This window comes from Phalacrocorax aristotelis, chromosome 15, assembly GCF_949628215.1.
Source record: "Phalacrocorax aristotelis chromosome 15, bGulAri2.1, whole genome shotgun sequence".
NCBI classification, from domain to species: domain Eukaryota; kingdom Metazoa; phylum Chordata; class Aves; order Suliformes; family Phalacrocoracidae; genus Phalacrocorax; species Phalacrocorax aristotelis.
The window spans coordinates 17,260,420-17,285,809 of record NC_134290.1 but is presented as its reverse complement, the minus strand read 5'-3'; the positions used below and the strand labels follow the sequence as shown (position 1 = coordinate 17,285,809).

Genomic DNA, 25,390 nt, shown 5'->3' with positions numbered 1-25,390 from the left:
ACCTGTTTTCCATGCCACCGAAGACTGAGTGTGAGAGCTGAAATAATCTTCCAGTAAGGTCCCTCTGGCTGTTGTGGCTTGCCTGTAGGGGAGCTCAGTGCTGCTATTTCTGAATGTGTTCCTAGTGCCAGTGCGTCAGTCATGCCTCTCGTAACTGGGGCTAACAGGGGTCTCAGGTATGGCGTGTCCTGGGGAGCACTAGGGTGGGTGAGACCTTGTGCAGAGCTCACAGAGCCTCACATCCTGGATGGGGGGAGTGTCTCAGCGTGGGTGGTGGGGAGATATTTTTGTCTTCAAATGAAGAAAAGAACTGGGGCCCTACTGCAGGGGGATGGAGCATTACTCCAGCCGAGGGGCTTGGGGTTAGGTGGTCAGGGAATGAACCCTCTCCATTGTGCGCCCTATAGCCCAGTTAGAGGAAGTGCCTATGTGCCATCAGGTCAGGTATGACTTGTCACAGTAGGACATGTAGCAAAAGGTCATCAGATGAATTTACAAACAAAATGCCAATGTTGTTACAGAGCAGAGGGCACATGCCACTGGCAGGTCACTCATCAAGTGCATGGCTGGGGGGCTGGTTTCCTGCCCCATCACCTGCTGATGGAGGTGAGCACCCCTGGTGAGGGCGCCAATGCTCATTAAGGCCCGTGCTGACATGGCGCACAGCTGCTTTCATCCTGCGACCCCAGAGAGTGCTGGGCTGGGCAAAATGGGAGCTACTGATTTTAAACAAAGCATCTGTTTATTCTTGAAACAATTAATGAGGGCAGTTAGATCTTGAACTCGTTACTGGGCCAAAAATAACTGCGATAAAACCAAGTTCCAGATGGGCTCAGAAGGAGTTGTTTTTGTCTTTAGTAAATTAGAATGGACTCCATGTCTTCAAGTTCCTCTGGCATTTATGGACAGGAAACATGAATTACACACAATAATTTCCTACAAACAAAAGAGAAAAATGCTGCAACAGCTCATTTATCTTTTTCATGTGCCTTCTTGAGGTTTATGTGCTGTTTAACTCATGGGGAGAGTTAATAGCTTTTTTCTTTGTTTTCTAACTCTGTGCTATTTTCATTTGCAGAAACTGAGACAGGAAGTGTTGAGTTTCTGTTGCAGGGCTAAGCTTACCTGCAACCCCAGGCAAATGCTTGCATGTTCCTTAAAATCATCCCAGAAATGGGGAAAACTAAAAACAGAGGTAACAGGAGGGTCCAGTAGCAATCTGGCATTGTGTATGTGCAAAACTGTACCTTTCAGGAAACAGATATATTTTTAAATCAAGGGCCAAGTGGATCCATAGTGACGAGCGTGCAACACACACTATTTCTTCTTTTCCGGGAATATTTTCTTGTGAGTTCGTTTGTGGATTGTAAACATTTACAGTACAACAGTTATTATCACTAAGCCTGCAAATGCAGAATGGGTACTGTCTGGAAAAGAGTTGCTTCTGGTACCATCGTGTTTCTGTTCTTCCTGTGAGTGACTTGAGCAAAGGTTACAGGTAGTTCTTCCAACTAGTTCCCTGGGAAGCTTCAAGAGCCCCCAGACAGAGACCTTTTTCAAAGCCCATCCAAAATGGACCGAAGTCTAGGCATCAGACTTCAGAAACTCTCTTTACAGAAACTCTGAGTTTCTGATGTCTTGAGTTTTGAAACTGATGCTACACATTGACATGAATTCAACTGCTCCCAAATGGAAGAGGAACCCAGAGGATGGCAGGCAGCAACAGTACATCATTGCTGCTCAGACCTGTGCTGACATCTGCTTTGGGTCCCTGGTCAGGGGGAGGACAATAGGACAAGGCAGAAAATCAGCAAAGAAACTCCTGAGCAGTGTTCCTGTTCTGGCAGACCCTTACACCTTGCTGCAGCTGAGACAAAGACTTTGGGTTTGCTTTTTTTCAGGTTTTTATTGGGATTCCATGATTTGATAGAAGGCAGCATGTCAGCATCTCTACAAATGTGTATAATGTGAACTCAGCTATGCCGCTAGGCTGATGTGAAATCATGGGAGGACATAATTCCCAAAACCCATAAAATGTGACAAGGATTATAATAAAGACTAAAGCTGACCCAGGGCGTACTGTAGTGCATGAAGTCAGCTTGGCTGAGCTCTAAAGGCAGTGAGATCATGGGCAGAAAGTAGCGTGGGAACTGGGGGTGTCACTGAGATTTGTTTGGCCTCCTCCAGTGTGAGATGGTGAGCTTTCCAATGCGTTTCATCTCTTCTTCCCCTTCCCCCCATGAATCTTAGAAAAGAAGGCCTGAAGTAGGAGCCTGGACAGTAGGGTTCTCCAGTCTTTGCTGACAAACAAGGGAGAAGAAGAAAAATGAGAAACTGATTACTTTTTTTTATTTATTTCATGGCACATCTGATTTGCACATAGTCCTCCACAGGGAGTAAGCAGGATTGATCATTTGGATTCTTGTCTCTGTGAAGCTAGTGGGACTGAGCTGCAGGATGACAACCCCCTTCCAGCAGAAAGGCTCCCAGTGTTCACCTCCGGCCTTGGTTCAAACAAGGAAGGGGCAGGAATCGCAGTGCTTAGATTCAGCCTGTGATGAGGCCATTGCCCAAAGGCAGTGAGAGCAGTTAGGAAACCTCTAGTCCCCAGTCCGAAGGAGCAGGATATCTATTAATTTATTTCATATGTCATTCATTTATTCACTCTCAGTTCTTCAACTCAGTTGCCCCTTCTGCTGGGACTGTGAGCTCTGCGGTGTACTGAAGGGCTGAGCTGCAGCAGCAGGGCATTTAGGCTGAAATAACACATGAATATGAGCAGCCCTTTGCAGAGCTCCTGGCCATGATAAGTTGTCTTTCCCTGTAAGCTCAGCTCTTCTCACCTGCCAGAGCTCTCACACCCATCCCAGCTCCCACCAAAAGCCTGTAACAATACAGCCAAGCTTATTGACACTGCTGCAGTTCAAGGTCCAAGAGTCCCCTCGACTCCATTCCCAGGATCCCTAATGCAGCTCTGATTATAGAGTGGTTTCTGCTTCCCCCCAGAGCAGCCAGGTCAGAGACAGCATTCAGCACTGCAGCGCCCAGGGCACTCAGGAACCTGTGCCCTGGTCTCAGGGGTGCCTGCCTGACTCTTGCCTTCTCCCCTCTCTCTCCCAGTATATTCCTTTAACCTCCTGTCCCCTTATCTTTCGGCTGGGTTTTGAACTTCATCAAACGGCAGTCAGGGTGGAGGTGGTAGAAAACAAAAAGACTCATTGCCCCACTACTGATTTAATTTCCCATTAACTGAGGGTTTAATCTTGGGGCTCATTAAGGCTCTGATGACCTCTTAACCCTCTCCTGCCTCCCTCTGAAACCGGGGTGGCTGTAAAGTTAGACCTGACTCCTGAGCACAGCAGCCAGCTCTGGAAAGCATAATCAGCAGGAGAGCAGAGGATGTCAGGTTTATGCAGACCTTTATCAGATCATCCTTTCAAAGAGCATTTTGTAATTTATTTGACATAGTTATGTGGGGAGCAGACACTCTACTCTCTCCTTGAGTGCTGAATGCAAATGCAGTCACCATTCCCCAGGGCTTCTCTGAGGCAGGCCTGATCCACTGCACCCAGTGGAACCGCACCATCTCTTGGCTTCTTCCAGGGACCTGGCACTGCTCGCTAAGATCTTGCACAGCTTGGGGAAGCGCCTCGTTGCTCCAGCCAAGAGGAAGTAGAGGTTTTAGCATGAACTACTTAAAATCGGAAGCCTTTGTGTATTAGGGAAGGCAAGGCCCTTCTGACCAGTGAAGCGCCTGACGCACCCGCTGAGGCATTCACACAGGCGCCCCTTTCCACAGCCCGGCTCTCAGCAGCGTGGCCCTCTCCCTCCGAGCCACCAGGGTCTCGGGTCACAGGAATAACCCGCGGAGACGCCCCGGCTCCCGCACGCCGGAGGGCTGGCCGCGGGGGACCAGAGCTGCGCGCCCCGCAAGCCCCTCGGCCGCTGCAGGAGCCGGGCGCAGGCCTCGGCCCCCAGGCGGTACACCGCCCCGCAAGCCCCTCGGCCGCTGCAGGAGCCGGGCGCAGGCCTCGGCCCCCAGGCGGTACACCGCCCCGCAAGCCCCTCGGCCGCTGCAGGAGCCGGGCGCCCGCAGCCGCACCCCGCGGGCTAGCCCCGCTCCCAACGCTTCGCCCCGCTCCCTCGCTGATTGGCCTTCTCCTGGGAGGCACGTGACCTGCCGTTTGTCTTCCCCGCCTTCCCTCAACCGCCTGTCACTAGGACTAACCGCTGCCATTGGCTACGGGGCCTCGCCCCGCCTCCAGGGGGGCTGCACCCCCAGGGCTTTCCCTTCCCGGCCCGTCAGCAGCTGCAGCGGGTTCGTTCCGGGTTGGCGGCGGCGGGAGGCCGAGGGCATGAGGCGCGCCGCGATTGGCCAGCTCGTGCTGCCCGGCGCGGCGGCGGCGCCGCGGGGGGCGCGTTAAAGGGCCCGCGGCGCAGCTGGGCGCTGTTGCTGTGCGCCATGGCCTACCAGGGCTTCGCGCAGGAGTACTTGGGCATGCCGGCCGTGACGCGGACCTACACCACCGCCTGCGTGCTCACTACCGCCGCCGTGGTGAGGTCGGGGGGGCCCTGAGGTCGGGCCGTGCTGTGGTGGGGGAGCCAGGGGGTGGTTGAGGGTGGTGGGTGCCTGGCAGCGGGTGGCAGCTACTCTGCCTGTCTCTCGCAGCAGCTGGAGTTCATCACCCCCTTCCAGCTGTACTTCAACCCCGACCTCATCTTCAGGAAGTTCCAGGTGAGGCCTTGCTTGGGGTCCGGGGCCCCTCTTGCCCCTTCACAGCGAGGGGTGGGTGTGGCAGGCTGGGCCCTGGGTGTCCTGTGCCCAGGGTGGTCAGGGAGTGCTGTGTGATGCCAAGGGGCTTCTTTCCCGCTACTCCAACCTTCTCCAGTTAGTGGAAGCTGGGTCCCTAACATAGTGTCCCCTCTTGTCACAGATGCTTGGATGGAGATAACTTCCTCTAACCTTTCCCTGCCATGCACTGTCTTGGCATTTCCCTTCTTCCTTTACTCAAAACCTGCCTCCTGCTTTTCTGTGCCACTGAGGTGTTTGGCCAGCTGATGTCAGGCTGGCTGGGGAAGGCTTATTGTAGAGGTGTGTGAACAGTGATTTACTTTGGCTCTGTGTGCTGAATCGTCACTGTTCGTCCCTTCCAGAAAAGTGGAGAAATCTTTCCCACACCTGGAAGGGCAATATACTCTGATGGAGAGAAGTCCCATTTGAAGGTGCAGCTGTCTGGTGTCCTGGGGTGGTTCTGAGTGGATGGGTGCATGACTGGGTGTTGCCAGTGGATAGGGTGATGAGCTGCTGTACATGGGATGGGGAGAGACCCATCTCTCCACCTCTTTTTCTCTCTCCTCCCTCTTCTCTTTCAGATATGGAGGCTGATCACCAACTTCCTCTTTTTTGGGCCCCTGGGATTCAGTTTCTTTTTCAACATGATATTTCTGTATCCTTTGGTCTCAGTGAAGCTCTCTGCTCCCTTTTTGGCTTAGATGTAATTCCACCTGTCCTAGGCTGACTTGTCCGTCTAGGGCTGTGGATTCTTCCCTTCACTGTCCTGGTCTGAATTGAAGCCATTCCCCCAACAACTGTGGCTCCCTCCTGCACCTCCATCTCTGCTTGCTGCAGGGCAGCCCCTGCCAAAAGGCTGAAGAAGCTGGCAGTGCTGCTGTGGCTCACGCTGGAGAGCTGTGCCCATTCCTGGGGTGAGCTGTGGCTGGAGCACAGGAGATGCCTCTTTCTTTCCCTGGGGTCAGTGGTACGAGGTGAAGTTTGCACTGTTCTGCTCTGGGGCTTGGACACCTGGCTGACAGCTTCGTGTGATGAAATAGCTTGCAGCTGGCTTATTCCCTGTAAAGTTGTGCTGTGGGGACACAGGGTGGCTAGCTGTTAATTTCCTATACTGCAATCCCTCCCTTCTCTCCTGCTCTCAGGTACAGGTACTGCCGCATGCTAGAAGAAGGCTCCTTCCGTGGAAGGACAGCTGACTTTGTCTTCATGTTCCTCTTTGGAGGGTTTCTTATGACAGTATCCTTTCGAGTTGGTTGAGGCTCTTTGCCTTCTGACATGCTGTGGATAGTGTGGGGCTTGTCTGCTGGCGCTTTGGATCCCAGCTGCATTGTGTGGTCTGTAGCAGATACCTGCCTGCTGATCAGGACAGCTGGCTTGTGAATCTTCTTGATGCCGTGGATCAGAGAACTGTGGTGTGCCCCAGGCCTGCCAGACTCATTCCCTGAGGCTTGGGAGAGCTCCGCTGAGCATGTGGTAGAGGGGCAACTTCTGGCTGTATGGCGCAGCTTGTGCTACTTGTCTTGCCCACCCTTCTCTTCTGGCCTGTGCCTCACCCAGTATGCTTAGAGCAGAAGCAAAATACAGAGGAAGGCTGCCTGTAATTGTGTTGGTGTCTGCAGAAGTACTGATGTACCTGGCAAGGGGATGGGCTGCCTGATCCCAGAAGAGGACATCTGGCAGTGTACTTAGGAAGCTCATCCTGAAAGGAAGCCCCTTATTACGCTCTGTGAGAAACTGTCCAGCTGTGGCAGGGTGATGGTGTCTGAGCTCTGGTGGGTGGAGTGCACTGCAGTGTAGCTATGATTAGCATGAGGCTGGCTCAGAAAACCGAGCTGCAACTGAAGGGAAGAACATGAAGCTGTCAGGACAAGGAGTGGAGTGCCCACATACTGTCTGCCATCAGCATGTCAAGCAGTGTGAGTGCAGCGCTCTGTCCTTGCAGCCTGTTAGTGGCTGGAGATACCGTCACACATCTTAAGTTCTTTTATTGTAGGACAAAATAGTCTGATGGGGAGAAGTATCTCCCCCCAAGTATAAAACCTTTTCTGAATGTCTTGCTTCTGTCTCATGCAGAGGGCTCAGAGCACTGCTCTACCCACACAGCTTTGCCTGAAGCTGTGTGAACTCTCGTGGCTGTCAGCCATCCTCCGGTGTTTGGATAGTCAGTGCCCAGGTGCTTGCAGCAGCCATGTGCTTGGCTGTAGGTGGATTTGAAGTCCAGCTACAACAAGGTTAGGGGAGCTTTTTGCATCTGGTTGTCTCCTTGTGCTCCGGAGAAGAGGGCTGTGAATTGCAACAGCCATATCACTGCTGAAATTATTCTGTAGAAGGCAGATACTGGATGTGAGGTAGTTGTTAGTAGGTGCCACATGTCCCACGTGCAGTAAGAATGTGAAGGCCGTTCTCTAAAGGTCACTTTGTAGAGGTGATTATATGAGCTCTCTGGTCTCTGGTGGTTGTAGACAGCAGCTTAAGGAGTGAGAAATCTGTATGTGCCACTGCAGAGAGTCTTGTTCTGGGTTGGCAGGGAGTGAAATATGGGTGGGTGGGAATACACCACAGCCAGCCCAGGAAAGGTTTGGTGGCAGGGGCAATGTCTTGCACGCTGTGATCAGCTGCCTGTAGTTCTGGGTTTCCTAGTCACAAGGCTGGAGGTGGTGCACAGAGTGGGTAGGTTTTTCCTTGACTCCATAGTTCCTAGCTGTTTGGACTCTTTGCCAGCCTGTTTTTCCTGGGCCAGGCTTTCACCATTATGCTGGTATATGTGTGGAGTCGCAGGAACCCTTATATCCGTATGAACTTCTTTGGGCTTCTTAACTTCCAGGCCCCCTTCTTGCCCTGGGTCCTGATGGGATTCTCTTTGCTCCTGGGCAACTCCATCATCATTGACTTACTGGGTATGTCAAAGTTGGCGGGTGCTGGGAACAAGGGCACTTTGCAGCCACAGTGCTCTCTAATCTCATCGATTCTACTGTGTCACTAGTGCTTTCTTGGTTCCATTTAAGATGGTGGGTTTCCTAAGGCGAGCTGGCTGAGGTTGCTGGGTGGCCAGCCTTGTGCCTGAGCTCTTGCTTGTGACCGGCATTGCGCTGTCTTCTCCAGGGGCAAAAGTTGACTATGGTGAGCTCTGCCTGACACTTGTGCTGTGTCTCATCTCCTGGGTGCCTGGTACTGCCTTCAGGCTGACAGGCTCCCTGCCTGCTTGTGCACTGATTGCAGAGACAGCCTGGCCCTCTGGCACTGCAGTGCAGGCGGCTCTGGTAGGAGCTGGGCCATGGGTATACAGCTGAGGGATTCTTGGAGCTTCATCCTGCTTAAGCTTCTGCAGTTCTGGTTTGAGGGCAAAGGAGTCACAGCTAGTCCTGACCTTGATGACATCTCTCCCCAGGGATTGCAGTGGGTCACATCTATTATTTCTTGGAAGATGTTTTCCCCAACCAGCCTGGAGGAAAGAAGTTGCTGTTAACCCCCAGCTTCCTGTAAGTAAAGCTGATTCTTTCTGGGCTTTGCTGTTGCTTCCCAACCTGGGTCACTTTTATAGGAAACTGTGGTCTCTGACAGCATGGGGTGGCTGTAGGATGCAATTGCACGCGGATAGCACCTCAGCTCAACAGGTTACACCTCTGCTGCAGAAAGCACTGGCACTTTGCATATTATATGCATATATACAAAAGGTCCATAAAGCAGCTGCTGGTACCTTAAGCTTTGCTAACTGGAGTATTCTTACTGCTTGAGGAAATGCAAGGTGCAGGCAGGATTTTTTTCTGATATGCTTCTGTAGTTTAAGAATGCAGACTATGTTCTACTTCATGCTGAGGATTAAAGCTGACCTAGAGATCAAGGAAGCAGGTACCATCATTGTTACATATTGTGCTGAGCAAAAGAACAGTTAGTGCTGGTGCAGTAGGTGGGTGGCTGTGGCGTACAGCAAAGCCCTGTAAAGGGCTAATATGTTCCATGGAGGGCTGGGGGTTTTGTCCTTTGCTCACTTTCCTAACCTGCCTGCTTGTTGGGATGGGCATGACCCTTGCCAGGAAGATGGTATTTGACACACCTGAAGAGGATCCCAACTATAACCCTCTCCCTGAGGATCGTCCAGAAAACCAACCTAGAGACCAAGGCCAGAACCAGCAGCAGCATCCACAGTAACACAGGGGACTTCTCCATTTGGCCAGATTCCTCTCTTCTGGCCGGACTTAGGCTGTGGCCCAGAGATCCTACTGGAATAACACCAGTTGCCATTTCAATGTGTGATGTTTCACTGTTTGTATGGGTAACCCATCATCCCCTTGTACCAAGTGGTTCCACGGAGCTTTGCACATAAGAACCGATGAGTGCTTATGGACGTGTTCTAGGGACAGGGACTGGAATTTGTGATGGCTCCTCTGTTACCCCGTGGGAAATAAGTATCAAATGGGGTGTTAAACCAATTACTCCTTCTCTTGCTGTTAATGACTTGCTGTGTGCTGGGTCACTCTTGCCCTCTGTACAGACTGCTCTCACTGTGAGACATCTTTGTGGGCTTTCAATGAAGTAGTACTCCCAACTCTACCATGGTAGAAAGCAGCTCAGCCTCTTCCTTTCCTCTAAATCCCCCTCCTTGTTTTTCCTTGTTGTTTCCAAAGAGTCTTTACATTAAAGTCTTTATTTTTCAGTTGTGTGTCCATTTCTGCCAGGGGCAGAGGCGGTAATTCACCAGTACTCAGCAGGACTTTGCTCAAAACTGCCAGGCTGCTTGATTGGGCTTTTTTTCTTTTTTGTTTTTGTGGGCAAAGCAAAGTTAAAGCTAGCAGGAAGTTGTCCTTCCCCTCTTCTGTCAGCAGGACTGCAAAGCATGAGAAGGGTGGTGGTGGGGGGGGTTTGTCTAGTTGGAGAAAGGTATGCCTGGGAAAGGACAGGAGACAGAACTGGATACTTGATCCAGGCAGTGCCAGGAAGGAGCACTTGACACTGGTGATAAAGGCTGTCTGCACATGCAGTGTAACTCCACTCTTGTTGAATTTTTTCATTCTGAAACAAACATCGGAATTCTAGGGGAAAACTAAACAAGCTAGCCCCTACCATGAACAGCTGTACTAAAGTGTTTTGCTCATTCTTGCTAATGCAGTACACATGTGCTTGTACCAGACCTTAAAGCCTTTGGAGTATATCTGCAAACATTTTATCTTAGGGTAGCTCGCTTGGTAATGTTGCCATCTGCTCAGCTAGACCAGCTTGCAAACCACCACTAAACTAAGATACGTGTGTGACCAGTATGCCACTACGAATGATACAGAAGCCTGTGGCAAAGGAGGACTGAACCACAGTATCCGCACACATGCATATATATTCCCACCTCCTCTGTGAGCTTCCCAAGAAAACACTTTTTTAATGAAAAAAATCAGACTTAATTTGAACAAGCTATTTTGCTGCACTTATGTTTCCCTCTAGGAAGACGATGAAAGAGCTGTATAGATGATACTCTTGTTCTAGAAGACACAGTGCTATTAAGGGCTAAGCAGCCTCAGACTCAACAAGTAATTGCCACATGATTTGCTTGTGACTTAGTAACACAGAGCTGGTTTTCAATCCCTGGAAGGAATTTGTCTTTAAAGTCTGCAAATATTCTGTTTTAAATTGCTTCCGAGATGGGACTTTGAAATGCAAAAGCTGGGCTACACTTTTAGGTAGGATACTAGATCAGCCTAATGAGTTGTGATTATAGAGCGAGAAAGCTGTTCCCTAGTAGTCCTAATGCACGGAGAAAGCTGGCTGAAGTTCTCATCTTCCTGGGACTTTTGCCCCTGGACTGTCCTACCTTGCCCCTGGCTGCTTGGAGGGACAATCCCTACAGCCTCTCTGGGGCTTGAGAAGCAGCAGGAGGTACCTGTAAACCCACTACAGAAGCTGAAGTCCTTCTGTGTCCATACTGTGTTGTGAACTTCAGGTTTAGGTAACCACAAGTTTCACAGCAACTTAAAAATAGCACCACAGATGCTAGTTTAAGGCTACAGTAATTTCATGCTTGTTTTGGTCATGCTCCCTGAAGAGGCTGCTCACAGAGGTACCTGAGCATAACAGAAAGAGGTTGAAACATTCTCAGGAAGAGTTGGCGTTCTTATGTCTGTGGAAGAAAAGGAGTTCTACATGGGAGGCTAAGATGCAGCAGCAGTCCCAGGTTTTGTCTTACTTGCTGAAATAACCTTTCAACCTCTCTAATTAATAAAGACTAGAGTACTACTTTGGCACAGGAGCCTAGGATAAGACTGCAATAATATTATTGCTAAATTTCAATGTTTTGGTTTCTGCAGACTAACATCTAGAAAAAGTTCCCTCCCACTCAGGAATCAGAACTGGGTCTGTTATTACTCAAGACTAAACATGATAAATTAAGGCTGGAAAGTGGTTTTTTTTTTTTTGACTGTGCTAGCAGTGTGGGTGGATCAGCAAGGATTATAAAACCTACTGGCTTTGTCATAAAGGCCTGAATGTAATTGTCCAGTTGCCAGAAAAATCTGCCCCACATGCAACACTTGTCAGTTCTGGCAGCTAATAGTAAGAACTCCATCAAAGAGCTGGTGTACCTCAACAGTGAGGTACATTCTAATTAAGCTGTTTAAGCAAGCCTTAATTTTTTTTAATCTCACTCCAATGGATTTTTCTGTTTTTAAACTCCCCAGGGAAAAACAGGTTGTTCCCCCCCCCCCCCCCCCCCCCCCCCAGGGTTGCAAAATCCTGGCATTGCAGTGCAAAGGGTATTTAGGACACTCACTTTTCTTTGGGTGCTCTGTGCACTGTAACTGGTAGCTATGTGAGTTGACAATGACCAGAGCAAAGCCACTTGCCGAAGAGAATCATTGATTCATTAAAGTTGGAAAAGACCTCTAAGATCGAGTCCAACCATCAACCCAACACCCCCAGGCCTCTTAAACCACACCCCAAAGTGCCATGTCTATGTTTTCTGAACACCCCCAGGGTTGGTGATTCCACCACCTCTCTGGGCAGCCTGTTACAGTGCCTGACCACTCTTTCAGTAAAGGAGTTTTTCTTATTGTAGAATCTAAACCACCCCTGATGCAACTTGAGGCCATTTCCTTTTGTACCATCACTAGTTACTTGGGAGAAGAGACACACACCCACTGCAGCCTCCTTTCAGGCAGCTGCAGAGAGCAATAAGGTCTCCCCTCAGCCTCCTCTTCTTCAGGCTAAACAATCCCCGTTCCCATACCAGAAGGTGCAGTCTCATCTCAGTGATTGCAGGCTTCAACTTTTGCACTAATTCAGAGACTTTGTTTTCCAGATGCATTCTTCACAGAAAAAAGGGCTCACCACACAAGAGGTTGGCATCTAATGGAAATGTATGTTAAGTTTGTGGCTTCAGTTAAACTGTCCTACCCTTGTCAAGTAAGCCAGCTGAACACCTGAGTTTGTTACAGACTGCACCAAGTATCATAACAGACCAGTCCTTTAGAGAGTTGTTTGCTGCTTCTAGTTTTACAGCTCATTCTCACTTTGCCCTGCAGCAAAAGGTTTTTGGGCTGTTTTATCTGTTGAAGTAAAGCACTCAGTTTCCACCATGCTTCAGGAAAACTGAATGCAGGCAAGTATTCATCATTATACCCAAAAGCATCAATATTAGGCCCCAGGACTGCTCAGTTACCAGAACAGCACAGAACATGGTGAGATTCACTATTTGTTCAAACTTACTGCACTCAACCTAAGTAGTACGCATTCCTTTTATTTAAAAAGTTGTCCTAATAGTGCCTGTTGCACCTATAGAAAAGAATCTTTACAATTTCCACACACAGGTATATAAGGGCTCCAACTGCGGCCACAGGTCTCAGCTAGATCATGTGCTAACATAGCTTTCTTGGTATGTGGCTTTTAGGTGGAGGGGATGGGGGCAGAAGTCAGCAGTACTGGGAACTCTTGGCAAGTGGAATATATGTCCCCTTTAGGGACAGAAAGACCCCTGCCAATCCTAGATCCATTTGGGGAAAGGAATAGGGATAAAGTCTGTACGAAGAGCACCAGTGTCACAACAGGAAGATTACCAGGCTGGAGCAGTATTGGCCAAACGTCTCATGCGCCTAGGAGAGAGAGAAAGAGGTACAGTGAGTGCTGCATTACAGTCATGTGAAGTCTTACTAAAAACCAGCCCTTTTGAGGTGGCTGCTGCAGCTCTGTGGACTGTGTAGACAGGTTTATTGCATAGACAGATTTCCTTGGTTACCTGAGAGCACCCCTGTTGATAAGACTAAGACACTATTCTCAGTAACAGCTTTTTGGACACTTTTCCTCATCAACTTCGATTGAACTGATCGTTCCTGAAAGCTACTGAGACAGCCATAGCTGAGAAGCAAAATAATTATGCATGTTAATCAGCAGTAAAAAAAAAAATCCTGAGAAAGAGCTGAGTCAGCATATTTACTATTCCCACAGCATATCTTTTGGAGACATTCTAGCAGTTCACTTATATCTGCCAGGGCATTTTCACCAAGAAGGAGCAAGTGCTCTTGACTGCTTGTCAAACACTGCTCAGTGGGTCTCTCTGGCAGGCAGAGCTCCTCCTGGAATCACAACAGCACTCCCATGCCAGCAAACAGGTCAACATCAGTCGTGCTGGAGCTGGGAGCCTGCCCATTCCTACATCAAACAGCACTTTACCCTACATAAAAGGAAGCCTTGTGGCAGGATTCTAGGTAGCATGACAGTGCATTAAACTCCAATATTTTTGGTGAATGCTTTCCTATAGAAACAAATGCCCCTGCAAAAGCAGAGAGCCCAGGAAAAAGGGGAAAAAAACAAACCTGAAACTTTGCTTCAGGCAGGAGATGGTTAAAGTGGAGATTTAATTGTTTGTTGAGCAAGGTGATAACAGTTTAATACCCTGAAGCTAAAGGGATATGATTTTCTGTTGTGGTGTGCGAGTTTAAAATCCAGCCAGTTGGCTTTCAGCAGAGACACACAAACACCAAAGATTTTAACTTCTGACTTAGAGACAGACCAGAAGGAGAACTGTCTGAACAAGTGGCAGCACCTTGTATTTCTGTCCTGGTCTCTGATCTTCTTCTCCATCTCGGCATCTGTGAGGGTTTCCAGAAGAGGGCACCACTGGTCAGCATCCCCGGTGTTGCGAATGGCAATTTCCACAGTCGGCAAAGGGTTCTCACTGCAAGGCAGGGCAAAATGCAACAAAGCAACATTCATCCGTGGTTCTAGACCACTCCCCTGGGTTACAAGGTCAGATGCAAGACACAAGGACAAGAGAGCATCATTTACAGTGTTTCAGGCTTAAGCATTCATTCTTAGCCCTGCTTAGTACAGTCTGGTTCCCAGATGTACACCAGGGGCTGATGGTTAGTCTTGTGGAGCCTGAAGTTTCTGGGAGACCAACTATGACCATCTCCTTTCACCACCGGAGAAGGGTTTGTCAAAGCAACTGTGGCTGATGCCGTCCTCTCACGCAAAGGCTGTTACATAATTGGCTGACTGCATTCAAACCCAATAAGCACCAGCAAAGTTCATACCAGTTTATTGGTGCTGGGAGCACTTCTCCCAGAGCAGCTGCTGAGTAGGGACTGTTAACAGGGCTCTTTCTCCAGCTTTGCCATTCTGCAACTCTGACTTCCTAGCTGTAGTCTGCCTAACACACCTCTGATGGCTCTTCCCTGGCAGAAGTCTGGCTTTCTGGGAGTCTGGTAGGATGGGAGCCTGTTAGCTAATCAAGCATTGTTCTTGCAAATGCCATGGAAAGGGTAGTCTTTTAGGACCTGCTGTTGCAATCAGAAGCTGTGGCTACTCTCTGCACAAGCAATGAAACATCAGGCTCTGTCCCAGATAACAGGATTTGCTCCTCAGAGATCTCTCTGCCCTGACCAGCTGTAGTATCACATGCACAAAAATATTTACTGCTTCACTAGCCACTTTTCAGTAAAAGTCAACAGGAACTGACCAGGAGTAGCTTCCCAAATATTGACAGTGGAGCTGGAAGCCCAGCATAAACACAGAGGAGCCTCAGAATGTAAATGTTTGCTTTGAATTCTAGAAAGCAGCTCAGCCTGAGCCGCATGAAGTGTGTCTGTGAGAGGAGCCCCCTGCCAGGTGTGCACAGGCATCCAAGCCCCTGCCTCCCCAGGGTCATGGCTCCATGCACAGGATTTCAGCGCTCACGGGCAGCCCTCTCATTCCCCCGGGAAGGAACTCAAATGCTAATCACCATGGGAACAGACATCATCTGCATCAAAGCTATTAATCTAGAATAACAAGTCTTCAAAGTAATACCAATGAAAAATTAATCCAGGGCCTTTGGTATCTGGGAGGATACCTGGATCCTGGGAGGAAGCTTTAATCAAACTACTTCCAGTATTGCTGACATCTACTAAGCAACACTCAAATCCAGGAATTTCATCTTAGCCCCAGATTGCTTTACATTCCAGGCTAAATGCTATATCTTAACTGGCTTTTTTGACCTGACAGCATTGTCTCTACCTCATCTACCATGCTTAACACTGAGCACCCACTAGAACTAAAAGGGGGTTGGAAAGCCAGCCTCATGCACATGGCTTAACTGCAAGCCAACTCAGATACCATGCTTCTGTAGTGTGGAAACAGATAAACTGAAAAAAATCCTCCCTCATCTCACAACCTCCAAAGTAAGACAGCTCCTCCTCCCCTGTTATTTTTTGATCTAAAGGGCAGTGCTGCTAGCAGAATGACTGAAATGCACTATCAGCTTCAGGGTTCCCAGTAGAGCAAGACACACCCTCTGCTAGGGTCCAGGCCTCTGGCAGTAGTGTCGGGGCAATCCAACAGGGCAGGGAAGTGCCTCCTTGTGGAAAGGGTAACTCAGGCATGTGGCTTTGGTGTGCGAGAGAACCTGTGCCACCATTCAGGTCTTGAAGGTAAAACTCTGGCTATAAAGTGCTGCATGCTGCTGCTAGAAGCGCTCAGTACTGAGGTGTGAAACATCATAGCACATCATCCCTCTGAAAATCCCCTGAGCACTGGGTACCTGTCTGCTTCCAGTTGTGCCCCGTCCGTTGTGCTTTCAGGCTCTCCGTTTTGCATAGAGCAGGCCAGCTGGAAGAACTGCCCTAGCTTTCATCAACTGGAAGACAGTTTTACCTCTTCCTCAGATGATTAACAGGCACATGACTTCTCAAACTCCGAGTCCCTTGAGATATTAAGGTTCTTTTGACACATCTAAAACAGACACTTTCCTTACATCAGTGGAATGACTCTGGAGCAACCACCACTCCTGTGGTTTGGAAATTCGGGAACTAACCAACCACAGAACCCAAACATCATTAATCACTGGAAGGTTTCAAAAGTACTCCTTTGCTGGAAGAAAAAAACAGGGAGGAGGAGGACATGTTTGTACTATGACACAAATGAGGTTTAAATTAGATGGTTTTCCCTCCCTGAACAGCTCACGTCTACAGACTTTATTCTGTTGGGGTTCCCTTCCTAGTGTTTTTATTCTCGCCTTGCAGTACTGCCACAGTCTAAAGAAGGCTTGAAATCCACCGGTTTGAACTACCTCTAAAAGGAAGTGCTCTTTAGTAACCACAGCCAGATACGTTTTTAGAGAGGATAGCATGAAGTTGGCATTAATATGATATATCTGGAAGAGCCTGGGCAGCACTGACTAAAACTTTACTTGTTGCAAGTTACAGAGACTGATAGGAAGCAAAGGGACAAATGAACCCCCCTCACAATGGTTAACACATACACAGATTATTTCTTAACTCAGATATCTGCAATACATGGAGAAGCACAGGAAGGAGAGAGAAGATTTGGTGTCCACTAAACATGGACAAAGTCTGCTTCTGATGCACCAAGTGACCAGAGTTAGGAACGAATGCTGTGTGGGTTGGGAGGCAGTATGCTAAAAAGTTGTCGAAGTAAATTAAGTGGGAAGGTAAATAAATTGTGAGTAGAAAAGAGGCCTTCCTGGCCAGCATGGTGTGAACAGGGCCACCTCTCTACTTCAAGGAAGATATGAAAAAAGAAAACTCAAACTCCTGGGAATGCTCAGGCAACAAGGAGTCCTACTAAACCTTCCAGACATGAACTTGCTCCCTGCCATAGCTAGCTTAAACTATAGGTCAAGTGTACTTCACCTTGGCTCCAAGGTCTGCGTCTACCAGCGGGAAGACACTTCCGTTCTCTGTTATCGGCGGCTGCAATGCAGACCGTGCTAGCTCACTTCTGCCATGGTTATAATGTGTCCAGCAGCAGGGAAAGAGAGGCAGTACTACAGGTATCAGATTCTCATCTACCACCCTCCAAGGTCCCATCATTTCTCAGGAACGCACACCCACTGTTCTGTTGTTACAGTTCGATGTGGTCACATGCTCAGTCTGCAAATATCAGTCAACTGTCATGGGTGGGAAGGTAGAAGTCACCTCCCCACCTCTGTGAGAAGGGGCAGCAGCAGGATGGACACACTATCTAACAGTTTCAGTAAGAGTTTAGTTCCTGCATGGTATGAACCACTCTGGCGGTCATTTTAGAACCAAGTAGTTGCTATGGAAGATTTTCAGGATAAAAATAACCTCCAGAGGAAGCAGAGTGAGACTGGTCCAGAGCGCATCAGTACCCATTTTCCACAGAAGGTTGACCACACAGGAAACCTTTGGACAGAGGAGGAAGGAGCAGGGCTCACAGCAGCAACCAGCTTCCCCACAGCCTCCAGCTCCTCCTCACTTACCCCAACACCAACTACTCATTACCCTCTCCCTGAGGCAGGACAGGGGTGGGCATGTTTCCCTTTGCTGCCCGGGTAGGTCATCCTGCTTCCTTGAACTGACCTCTACAAAACTGGTGTCAGCAGTACCATTCCCTCACCTCTGCAAATATGTCATTTGCTGAACTCTCAAACTTCCTCAACTGTCACTGTGACCTGAGGTCAAAAAACCTCCCAAGCGCATGCTATGGGATACTTACAGCCTGCAGACTCAGCAACATGCTGAGGATAATATCAGTACAGTAACTCACCGCAGAACACTGCACAACTGGAAACGATTATAGTGAGGAGACAAGTTCCAAAGCTGACTAATCAAACCTGACACTGCTGCATTCCAGCTGTGAGAATGGCCTATGATCAAGCCAACTTCAACATCAGCCAGGGTAGAGATCTACAGTTTCAAGCAGTCTTAGTTCATAACATCAAAGCTTGAGACAGTGGATGGCCTGTCAGGCAAAGCCAACGAAACAGAAATGTATCTTGGGCTCATCATTAGCATACATTAGAAGAGGGAGACACAAGGTATTCAGTCACTGTTAATTACAACAGCCTTTCATTTTGCAGCAAAAGCTGACATTTCATCAAAATTTGGTCATGAAATGTATTACACCCAAAAGGAGAAGATACTTGAGCACAAGCACAAAAAATCATAAGGATGACAGAATGGTGCAACCATTATGGGTGCAAGCCATAAGGACCAACTTCAAATCAAACTTTCTGCATCAGGTCAGCTGTTCTAAGATTCACTTATGCTAACACCCATAAAGTACGAAAACACATCCATACCCATACTAGGAAGATGACAGTTCTGTACCTGAAGGCATATGTCTTCTGATGCCAACTCAGCTGTCCCCGGATGCTGTAGGCAATAGTAGTGACAAACTCCCCACCCAGGCCAAGCTCTGAGCACAGCTTCAAGGCAAACTTCTCTGGTGAATTCTCCTTCTCTGACATGTCCCATTCAAACTGGTCTACAAGGGAGATGTTCCCTACATGGATATTTAGCTGGACAAGGGAAGAAACAGATAATTTGTTTCCATACTTGCAATACTTTGACAAAGGTAATTTAACTTAGGAGGCAGAGGCTGGAGAAAAGAAGCAGAGAGGTAACTCCTAGTTCATTGCATCTGCAGAGCTCCTTAACCAAATTCTGAATTCCAGTAGCACTAAGACAACGCAGCTTTGCTCCAGGGTTCAGTTCTTCCAAAAAGGACCCAACAACGCTTTCACTGAACTACTTCATCATCTTGGGCTGGCACATGAATGTTTAGTGATCTGCCACCTTGGTTCTGTTCTCAGTACAAAGGACGAAATGCGATCTGGACACAGGACTGCAATTAAGAGCTCCTTCATTCTGAGGGAAGCCTTTGTACTCTTCCTCCCCCATAACATAACCAGAGAAACACAAATAGTTCAGCTCTCATTCTACTGCCTTTCTGTATTACCTTAATAATAACTCGTTGATCTGACTGATCTTCTAGGATACTGTCAGTTGGGTACGACTCAATCTGTTGTCGGATGGCAGAGGCAATAGCAGGGACAAAGGTCAGAGGATTCAAATCCAGGTCATCACAGAGAATCTCAGAGAACATTTCTGGGGTCATTAGCTTTTCTGATGCAGAACAAGAATGAACATACTGTTAACTTTCTTAGAAATCAATGTCTGCCACTTACAGAATACACAAAATTAATCCCACAGCATGACAAAAGGAATCCCAACTCTATCACCTTTTGCTTTTAGATCAGTTTTGTAAGGACATGCACACTGACACAAGGACTTACAGCCTTCTTTACTTGCTACTGGCTCCGTGGAGATAACGTAGCTATGGTCTAATAATCCACATACACAATGGAGCCATACACATGAACTGTTTTGTATGTAAGGTACCTCAGCTAACAGAATAGTTTCAGACTGAGCTGATGAACTGCGTCAGGAGAAAAGGCCAGTCAACTCTTCAGGCTACACGCGTCCAGGAGTGACTGGAAGCCACGGAAGTGGCAGAGCATTTGCTAAGAGACATGAGAGCTGAATATAATCCAAAGTGGGAGAGCTTTGAAATTTTGTGTCTATGGGGCAAGGACATGCACACTCGTGCTTGTTCTCTCTTCATATTTGGTGATGGATACAACTACATCTCCCCAGCCTCAGGAAATTCTCCTTCCTACATACCATTCATGTTCCACGTAAAAGCATCTCTGAGTTTCTGCCCATCAATTTCCATATCAAGCCTGATTGGAACCAGAACCTCCGGCTGGGATGCATTCTCATGGATCACGGCTGGGTCATGATCATCAAAGCTAACACAAAGAGCAACAACATGGTATATGCAACTAGCACATGACACATCTGGCATCCACAGAGGGAAGGCAGTGTTTGTTGGAAGTAATCCCCACACTCCAACTCCCTGATCAGTCTTTAGACAGACTTCTCAATGCAAGCTTACAGGGCTATGGCAGCCAACACCAGTTTATCTACTTTTATTGCATCATAATACAGTCCTGCAAATAAAACAAGGACACTTTCCAGGATTACGTTTTATCTTGGTTTCCTCAACTTTTATAATGGAAAACAAAACTTAGCCATGAGCCACAGCAGCATTTTCCATTGAATAAATTAGATCAAAGTTACTGGAATATGTCAGTGGGGGACAGCCTGTCCTTCACAGAGAGGGTTTGCAGGCTCCTCAGATGACAACTGCTCAGCAAATCAGCAGGAAGTAGAAGGAACTCATCAGGAAAAGAACGAACCATTTTCCTGACAAAAGGAAAGCCTCCTCTCTCAGCCATGGCTGGCTGCTGTAAGAGCCTCAAGACATACAGTTTAACTAAGAACCTCCAAATTAGTGACCTGTAGGTCTTTTGTCAGTCTGGGATGAATCACAACATTAAAACAACACATCAGCACTACCCTAGCAGCACATCATGTTGGTAACCGTTTCCACCTTTTAGAAGCAGGAAGCTGTCTTACCAGAGAGGGAAAGTCCTCTTCTTATCCCTGCCCATACGATTTCTGTTAATTGTTGTTGAGCATGGGACTGCATCCAGGTGATGAGAGCTGTTGGGCAGGGTCGGCACCCACTGGTTGTTTCTCTTTGCCTTCTGCTCTCTGAAGGAGGAGACTGTACGTTAAACCACAGACCCTGGGCACCACTGCTAGTACTTAAGGAATAGTATAATTTTAAACTTCAGGTCCTATTATGAGTTCCTGCTAATTTATTCTGGAACCCTCAACAACATCGTTCCACTGAGAATTCATGTTCCACACTAGCCTCTGGAAAGCCCATTCGCCAGCTGACAATTATTCATCAGATATGAATCCAGGTGCACCATTATAAATACTAGGTTCGTATTTGGATTTTCTGTCTATACTTTATAAAGGGACTGCTGATAAATGCGCCATCTCCAGAAGACAGTACCTGCAGAGGGTGTGTTCTGCAAAACTTCTGCTACAGCTGCAATCCAGTAATTGCAAGAAGAGCTGTGTCATCAAACACTTATGTTCTACTTCCTGTTCTATGTAGGCTGTAACCCAATCCTTACGCTCTGGAGATCTTCATTTGCCCAACACTGCAAACAACTGTTAGCACAGACTGGCAAGCACCCCCCTGCTCAATGTCCTGGGTTTATGCAATTTCTTGCACTCCTGCCCAAGCTGACATCTTCCAAAGAGCTCCATTCTGATCTTGGCCCTCACCGACGCTGGTTACCTGAGGTAGGTGGGAGGCTCTGTGCTGATAGACACTGCCTTATATTTCTCATCGTTCCCATCCAAGATTTCTTCCACTTCAGAGGCCTTTAACAGTGTCACGCTAGTGGCTAATGTTGTATAGCCATGATCTATTACCAGGAAAGATGCCAATAATTAACATGGAAAAGTACTACATAGCAATGTAGCATTAATAGGCTGCATAGTGAAAAGCCCTCCCTGCCACCACAGGAGGCACATGAATAGGTCACCCACTGGTATGAGTGTGTGCCCCAGAACTCCTTTGGGCTTTGTTTATCTTATCGTAGACATTTAATTTTCAAGAAAGGTTTTGATATGGCATTTTGTATGCATGGGATAAATGGAGACGACAAAACTTCCTACTGTCATTTCTGAGTTGACAGAAGCCTCTGTACTCCCTCATGCACCAGGATGCTCTGCTACTGGGGTAGATTACTTGCACTGGAGTGACCAGAAGCCCAGCCACAGTGCCTGGCACCAAAGAAATATAATCCGGTTTTGACATCCACCTAAACATCAGGAATAAATGTGACTTGGGAGCAGCGGTGGAATGTCTTGTTAATGCATGGCAATCCCCACCACAAAGCCTAGAGAAGAAATACAATTCTCAAGACAAAAGCAGGATGACACCTTGGAATGGTTGCATAGTGACAGAGCAAAGATTTGCAAAAGGCATCAATATCTCTACCTTGCATAGCTACCCTGTTTATACGTTACTAAAACCATCTTTCATTTGGACTAGGAGTCGAGACACAGGGAGGGTTACAATTACATGAGCTTCCCTCAGATACGACCACTGGATGAACCTCACTCTTCTGGGGTACAACTTATTAATAGACTCTTGTCATTTCTGTTATGAAATTTACTTAGGATGGAAGTGAACACTACAAAAACAAAACTTCAGGAAAAAAGTCCTTAAATTCTCATGATTATTAGATAAACTTTAAATATAACATGCTTTTACTTAAGGAGCGGAAGAGGAAAAAACATTCTTTCCTACTCTGAGTTGCCCTTTGGAATCACATGGTTTAACTCTGCAAACATGATGTAAAATCTCTTCCACAGCCTTCTGGGAGGAAAAGCCCAGAAAACTATAAAACCTCAGTGGAATTAGTTTGGAAATAAAGAGGCAATGTTCAGTAGAAAAGCTGTTGAGACTTGGGAAAGGGGGAGAAACCTCAGGACAGCTCTTGCTGAATTAGAGACCATCTGCATTTGAGAGTCCTGCTACAGTTCTGAGAAAGAAGAGCTAAGCATGTGATCAAGATGCACAATTAGGGTGACCACAGGGAGAGAGCAGGGGAAGAAGATTAGACATTAATATACATCGTAACAGCACAAAAGGTCACAGTAGAGATTCTTCCTCTAGCACAGCTAAGAATAACATGCAGATAAGACTTACATCTTCTGGGACTGTGAGACCGCTGATTTTCTGTTGAGAAGGGGGAGGAGGGCGGGGGGAGAAAAAGAAAGCAATAGGTCAGCAGGATACTTGGAGGAAGAAGACATAAGTCCAGAACGAACCATTTATTTTTATTATGCTTTAGTCTAAAGAGTGTACAAGACATATTGCTAAGATATTTAACTGCTTGTTATTAGTCTCCCACCAAAAATAATACCGAGGCAGCTATATTCTCACTGTGGCAGTCACATCAGTAGCAACACGCCACCACAAATTCTGGGAGGCATAAACATTTAGTCCCTGCAAAAAGCAAAGTTAAACAAAGACACACATTTTCAAGGGGGCATCCTTGCAACAGTTCTGCTTATTTGACAAAAGAGACCCTCTTTGTCTATAAAAGTCTCTCTGGAATACGGTATTGATTTTGAGATGTGGCCTTTGCTTTGTGATGAATGCAGCCAACCCCAGGAAAGCCATGATGGATGTCTCATTTTTAGAACATTTTTGATCAGTTGATATTTGTTGCTAGGCTGAACCAGGAACTACCAGTGCCACTGCCACAGAGTGCTCCATCATTGGGGTAATCTGAAGTGACTCACACAGCCCTAAAGGTGCACAAGCTTCTGAATCACCAGAGAGTTTTTCAAGTCAAAATTTCAGATTTCAGATAAACAGTACTGGGAATGTTTACTCATCTGCTCACCGTGTGAAGAGGCCACTATCTTCTTCCTTTCTTCCACCGTGGCTAGTCGCCTCCAGAGCGAGGGATATCTCTTGTACAGGGAACCCCGAAACATACGCAAGTAGTTTCCCACCTACAAGAAGAAAAGTGGAGAGGTGGCCTGGTGTTCCAGTATGGCCTGGTATTTCATTTAAGAGACTTTTAGCAGAAGATGAAACAAATCCAGCTCTTTGTAATGGTAAGAGGGACCTCCTAAGAGGATTTTTTGTTGTTTTTCATGATAGACTGACTGCACTGGGTTTGGCATCATATAGCACTGCTATTTTTGCAGCCATACAGAAAACAAAATTTCTACTAGCACTTATTTCGCTAATCTGATACCAAAAAAAACCACCCATCTGTTGGCAATAATCCATTTAATAGGAAAAAAATCCATTCATTTTCATGTATTTCTGAACAACCTAATCTTTCTTTACTTCAATTTCTGCGCAATGCACAGTAGGAATTAAATCAAACCAGACACCCAGCTCTCTGACAGTTATCATTTTAACTTTGAACCTCTGTGCCACCTAGACATTGCTTGAATACGGAAAATGCCCAGAGACTTGTATGTTGTTTTAAATCCTTTGAACACATAAAACATGATTGCTGCCCATAATCCTCTTTCAAAATTACCTACCATCTATAAAGCAGTTCCATTCTTCCTGGCACAATATCCTCACCTGTGCTGAAGGCTACAGCAGGACTTGCTGAACAACAGAACTATTTCTAGACTCTGAAATCGAGTTTTTAGACTGGTAGCACACTGGCAGACTGCCACACAATAATGTTTTTAGTCCTTGCTTGACAAGACCCATTTTGTTCTTAACATCTATTTTCAGATAATTTTAAATTGTATTTGTTGCTCTACAGTGCTCATCAAGAAACAGAAATTAATGGCAGATAAAAGAGACAACCCTTCCTTCTAGTCTGGCAATCTCACATATTAGCTGACTGAAGCTACAGCTCTTTCAGATCTTATGTTTCACATAAGAGAGCGAGGGGCCTTTAGTCCCTGCTCAACATATAAAACTGGAAATTTAAGTTATCCAGTATTTCCTTTTTTCCATCAAGGAGGGGGCTAAAGCATTGTTTTCCTGTTTCCAACTGTGACTATTTCCCTGCTGCTGAAGCACCAATGTTTCTTGCTTCAATAAGGCCAGTCTTTGGGGAGGCAGAACAGCCTCTCAGCATGAAAGAATATAATGTCAGCATGTACACTGGGTGCTAAAACGCTGCACCCCAGCATTTGTTGGCAAGGCTCATTTACACATGGCCGAGAAACTCAGCCGGCTGCTTTTGGTGGTGTTACTAAGCACAAAGACTTAGTAGCATGGACTTAATTACCTCATGGCATGTCAAATAATCCAAAATTCTGAACAAGTGTGCTACCAAAATTCATGAGTGGAGTATGGGGGAGCGGGGCCTCAGGCCGCGATCAGGTGAGCGCCTAGTCCCTACCTACTCGTGCGTGTCTCCACGAGCCGCCCCTGCCGGCAGCGCTGGTCCCGGCGCGGCTGAGGCTTTCGCCAGCTCTCACCGCCCGGCCTCCGCGCAGCGGCCGGGCCCCCGCCGCCCCTGCGCCCCGCAAGCGGGGGGGGGGGGGGGGGGCACCCGCAGGGGCTGGGAGGGAGGCTGTCCCCCGTGACAGGGCTCCCCTCAGCCCCTTCCCCGCCCTGAACGCAGCCCCCCCGGCCCGGCGCCCCGCTGCCTCCCCCGGGCCCGGTTCCCGCCGGGCCGTTGTGCGCGGGGCCGCACCTCGGAGCCGATCATGTAGAACTCGCCGTCCTCCTCCAGCTGGAACTTGACGGGCTTCTGCCCGAAGGTCTTGCTCAGCGCCATCATCATCATCGCGGCGGCGGGAGGGGGACGGCGGGACCACCCGGCGTCCTAAGGGGAGGGGGGCCTGGGGGACCGGCGGCAGCGAGGAGGGCTACGACGGGCGGCGCCGCGGCCTACTCCAGTTGCGGCTCCGCGCATGCGCCGGCGCGCCCCGCCCTCCCCGCCCCGCCGCTGAG

The 25,390-nt window shown here is 47.9% G+C and overlaps 3 protein-coding genes across 8 annotated transcripts in view; 1 reads left to right on the top strand and 2 right to left on the bottom strand.

Moving 5' to 3' along the window:
• The window catches only part of LOC142065032 (uncharacterized), a 48,927-nt gene extending 44,690 nt beyond the window's left edge, over nt 1–4,237 (bottom strand). The window contains 1 exon segment of the mRNA XM_075110750.1: nt 3,986–4,237. Coding sequence (XP_074966851.1) covers nt 3,986–4,237 — 252 coding nt within the window.
• Nucleotides 4,238–4,294: 57 nt separating this feature from the next.
• On the top strand, nt 4,295–9,446 carry LOC142064959 (derlin-2-like). 5 transcript variants are annotated; one of them, XM_075110579.1, is made up of 7 exons: nt 4,295–4,555; nt 4,670–4,735; nt 5,374–5,447; nt 5,935–6,028; nt 7,494–7,689; nt 8,181–8,271; nt 8,827–9,446. In XM_075110579.1, exons 1-7 carry the CDS (start codon nt 4,463–4,465, stop codon nt 8,939–8,941), a joined length of 729 nt encoding a protein of 242 aa, XP_074966680.1. In that variant the 5' UTR covers nt 4,295–4,462; the 3' UTR covers nt 8,942–9,446. The 5 variants fall into 5 exon arrangements, with proteins under 5 accessions (XP_074966680.1, XP_074966681.1, XP_074966683.1 ...); XM_075110580.1 differs by having other exon boundaries at nt 4,329–4,555; nt 4,673–4,735; XM_075110582.1 differs by lacking the exon at nt 5,374–5,447 and having other exon boundaries at nt 4,329–4,560; nt 4,673–4,735.
• Nucleotides 9,447–12,493: 3,047 nt separating this feature from the next.
• Nucleotides 12,494–25,387, bottom strand: SMARCB1 (SWI/SNF related BAF chromatin remodeling complex subunit B1). 2 transcript variants are annotated; one of them, XM_075110577.1, is made up of 10 exons: nt 25,131–25,387; nt 23,355–23,466; nt 22,652–22,681; nt 21,230–21,359; nt 20,491–20,628; nt 19,693–19,820; nt 18,968–19,134; nt 18,337–18,527; nt 13,812–13,943; nt 12,494–12,861 (listed from the first exon to the last, which is right to left on the bottom strand). In XM_075110577.1, exons 1-10 carry the CDS (start codon nt 25,221–25,223, stop codon nt 12,822–12,824), a joined length of 1,161 nt encoding a protein of 386 aa, XP_074966678.1. In that variant the 5' UTR covers nt 25,224–25,387; the 3' UTR covers nt 12,494–12,821. The 2 variants fall into 2 exon arrangements, with proteins under 2 accessions (XP_074966678.1, XP_074966679.1); XM_075110578.1 differs by lacking the exon at nt 22,652–22,681 and having other exon boundaries at nt 25,131–25,367.
• Nucleotides 25,388–25,390: the final 3 nt, after the last annotated feature.

What these genes read in the sequence shown, in the direction of transcription:
- LOC142064959 (XM_075110579.1), top strand. Translation starts at nt 4,463, where the DNA reads ATGGCCTACCAGGGCTTCGCGCAGGAGTACTTGGGCATGCCGGCCGTG. An exon ending in TGCTCACTACCGCCGCCGTG is followed by an intron (nt 4,556 to 4,669) that starts GTGAGGTCGGGG and finishes TGTCTCTCGCAG; the next exon opens with CAGCTGGAGTTCATCACCCC. An exon ending in TTTTTCAACATGATATTTCT is followed by an intron (nt 5,448 to 5,934) that starts GTATCCTTTGGT and finishes TCCTGCTCTCAG; the next exon opens with GTACAGGTACTGCCGCATGC.
- SMARCB1 (XM_075110577.1), bottom strand. Translation starts at nt 25,223, where the DNA reads ATGATGATGATGGCGCTGAGCAAGACCTTCGGGCAGAAGCCCGTCAAG. An exon ending in GATAGTGGCCTCTTCACACG is followed by an intron (nt 22,682 to 23,354) that starts GTGAGCAGATGA and finishes CCTTCTCAACAG; the next exon opens with AAAATCAGCGGTCTCACAGT. An exon ending in TTTTACGTGGAACATGAATG is followed by an intron (nt 19,135 to 19,692) that starts GTATGTAGGAAG and finishes GTTCTGCATCAG; the next exon opens with AAAAGCTAATGACCCCAGAA.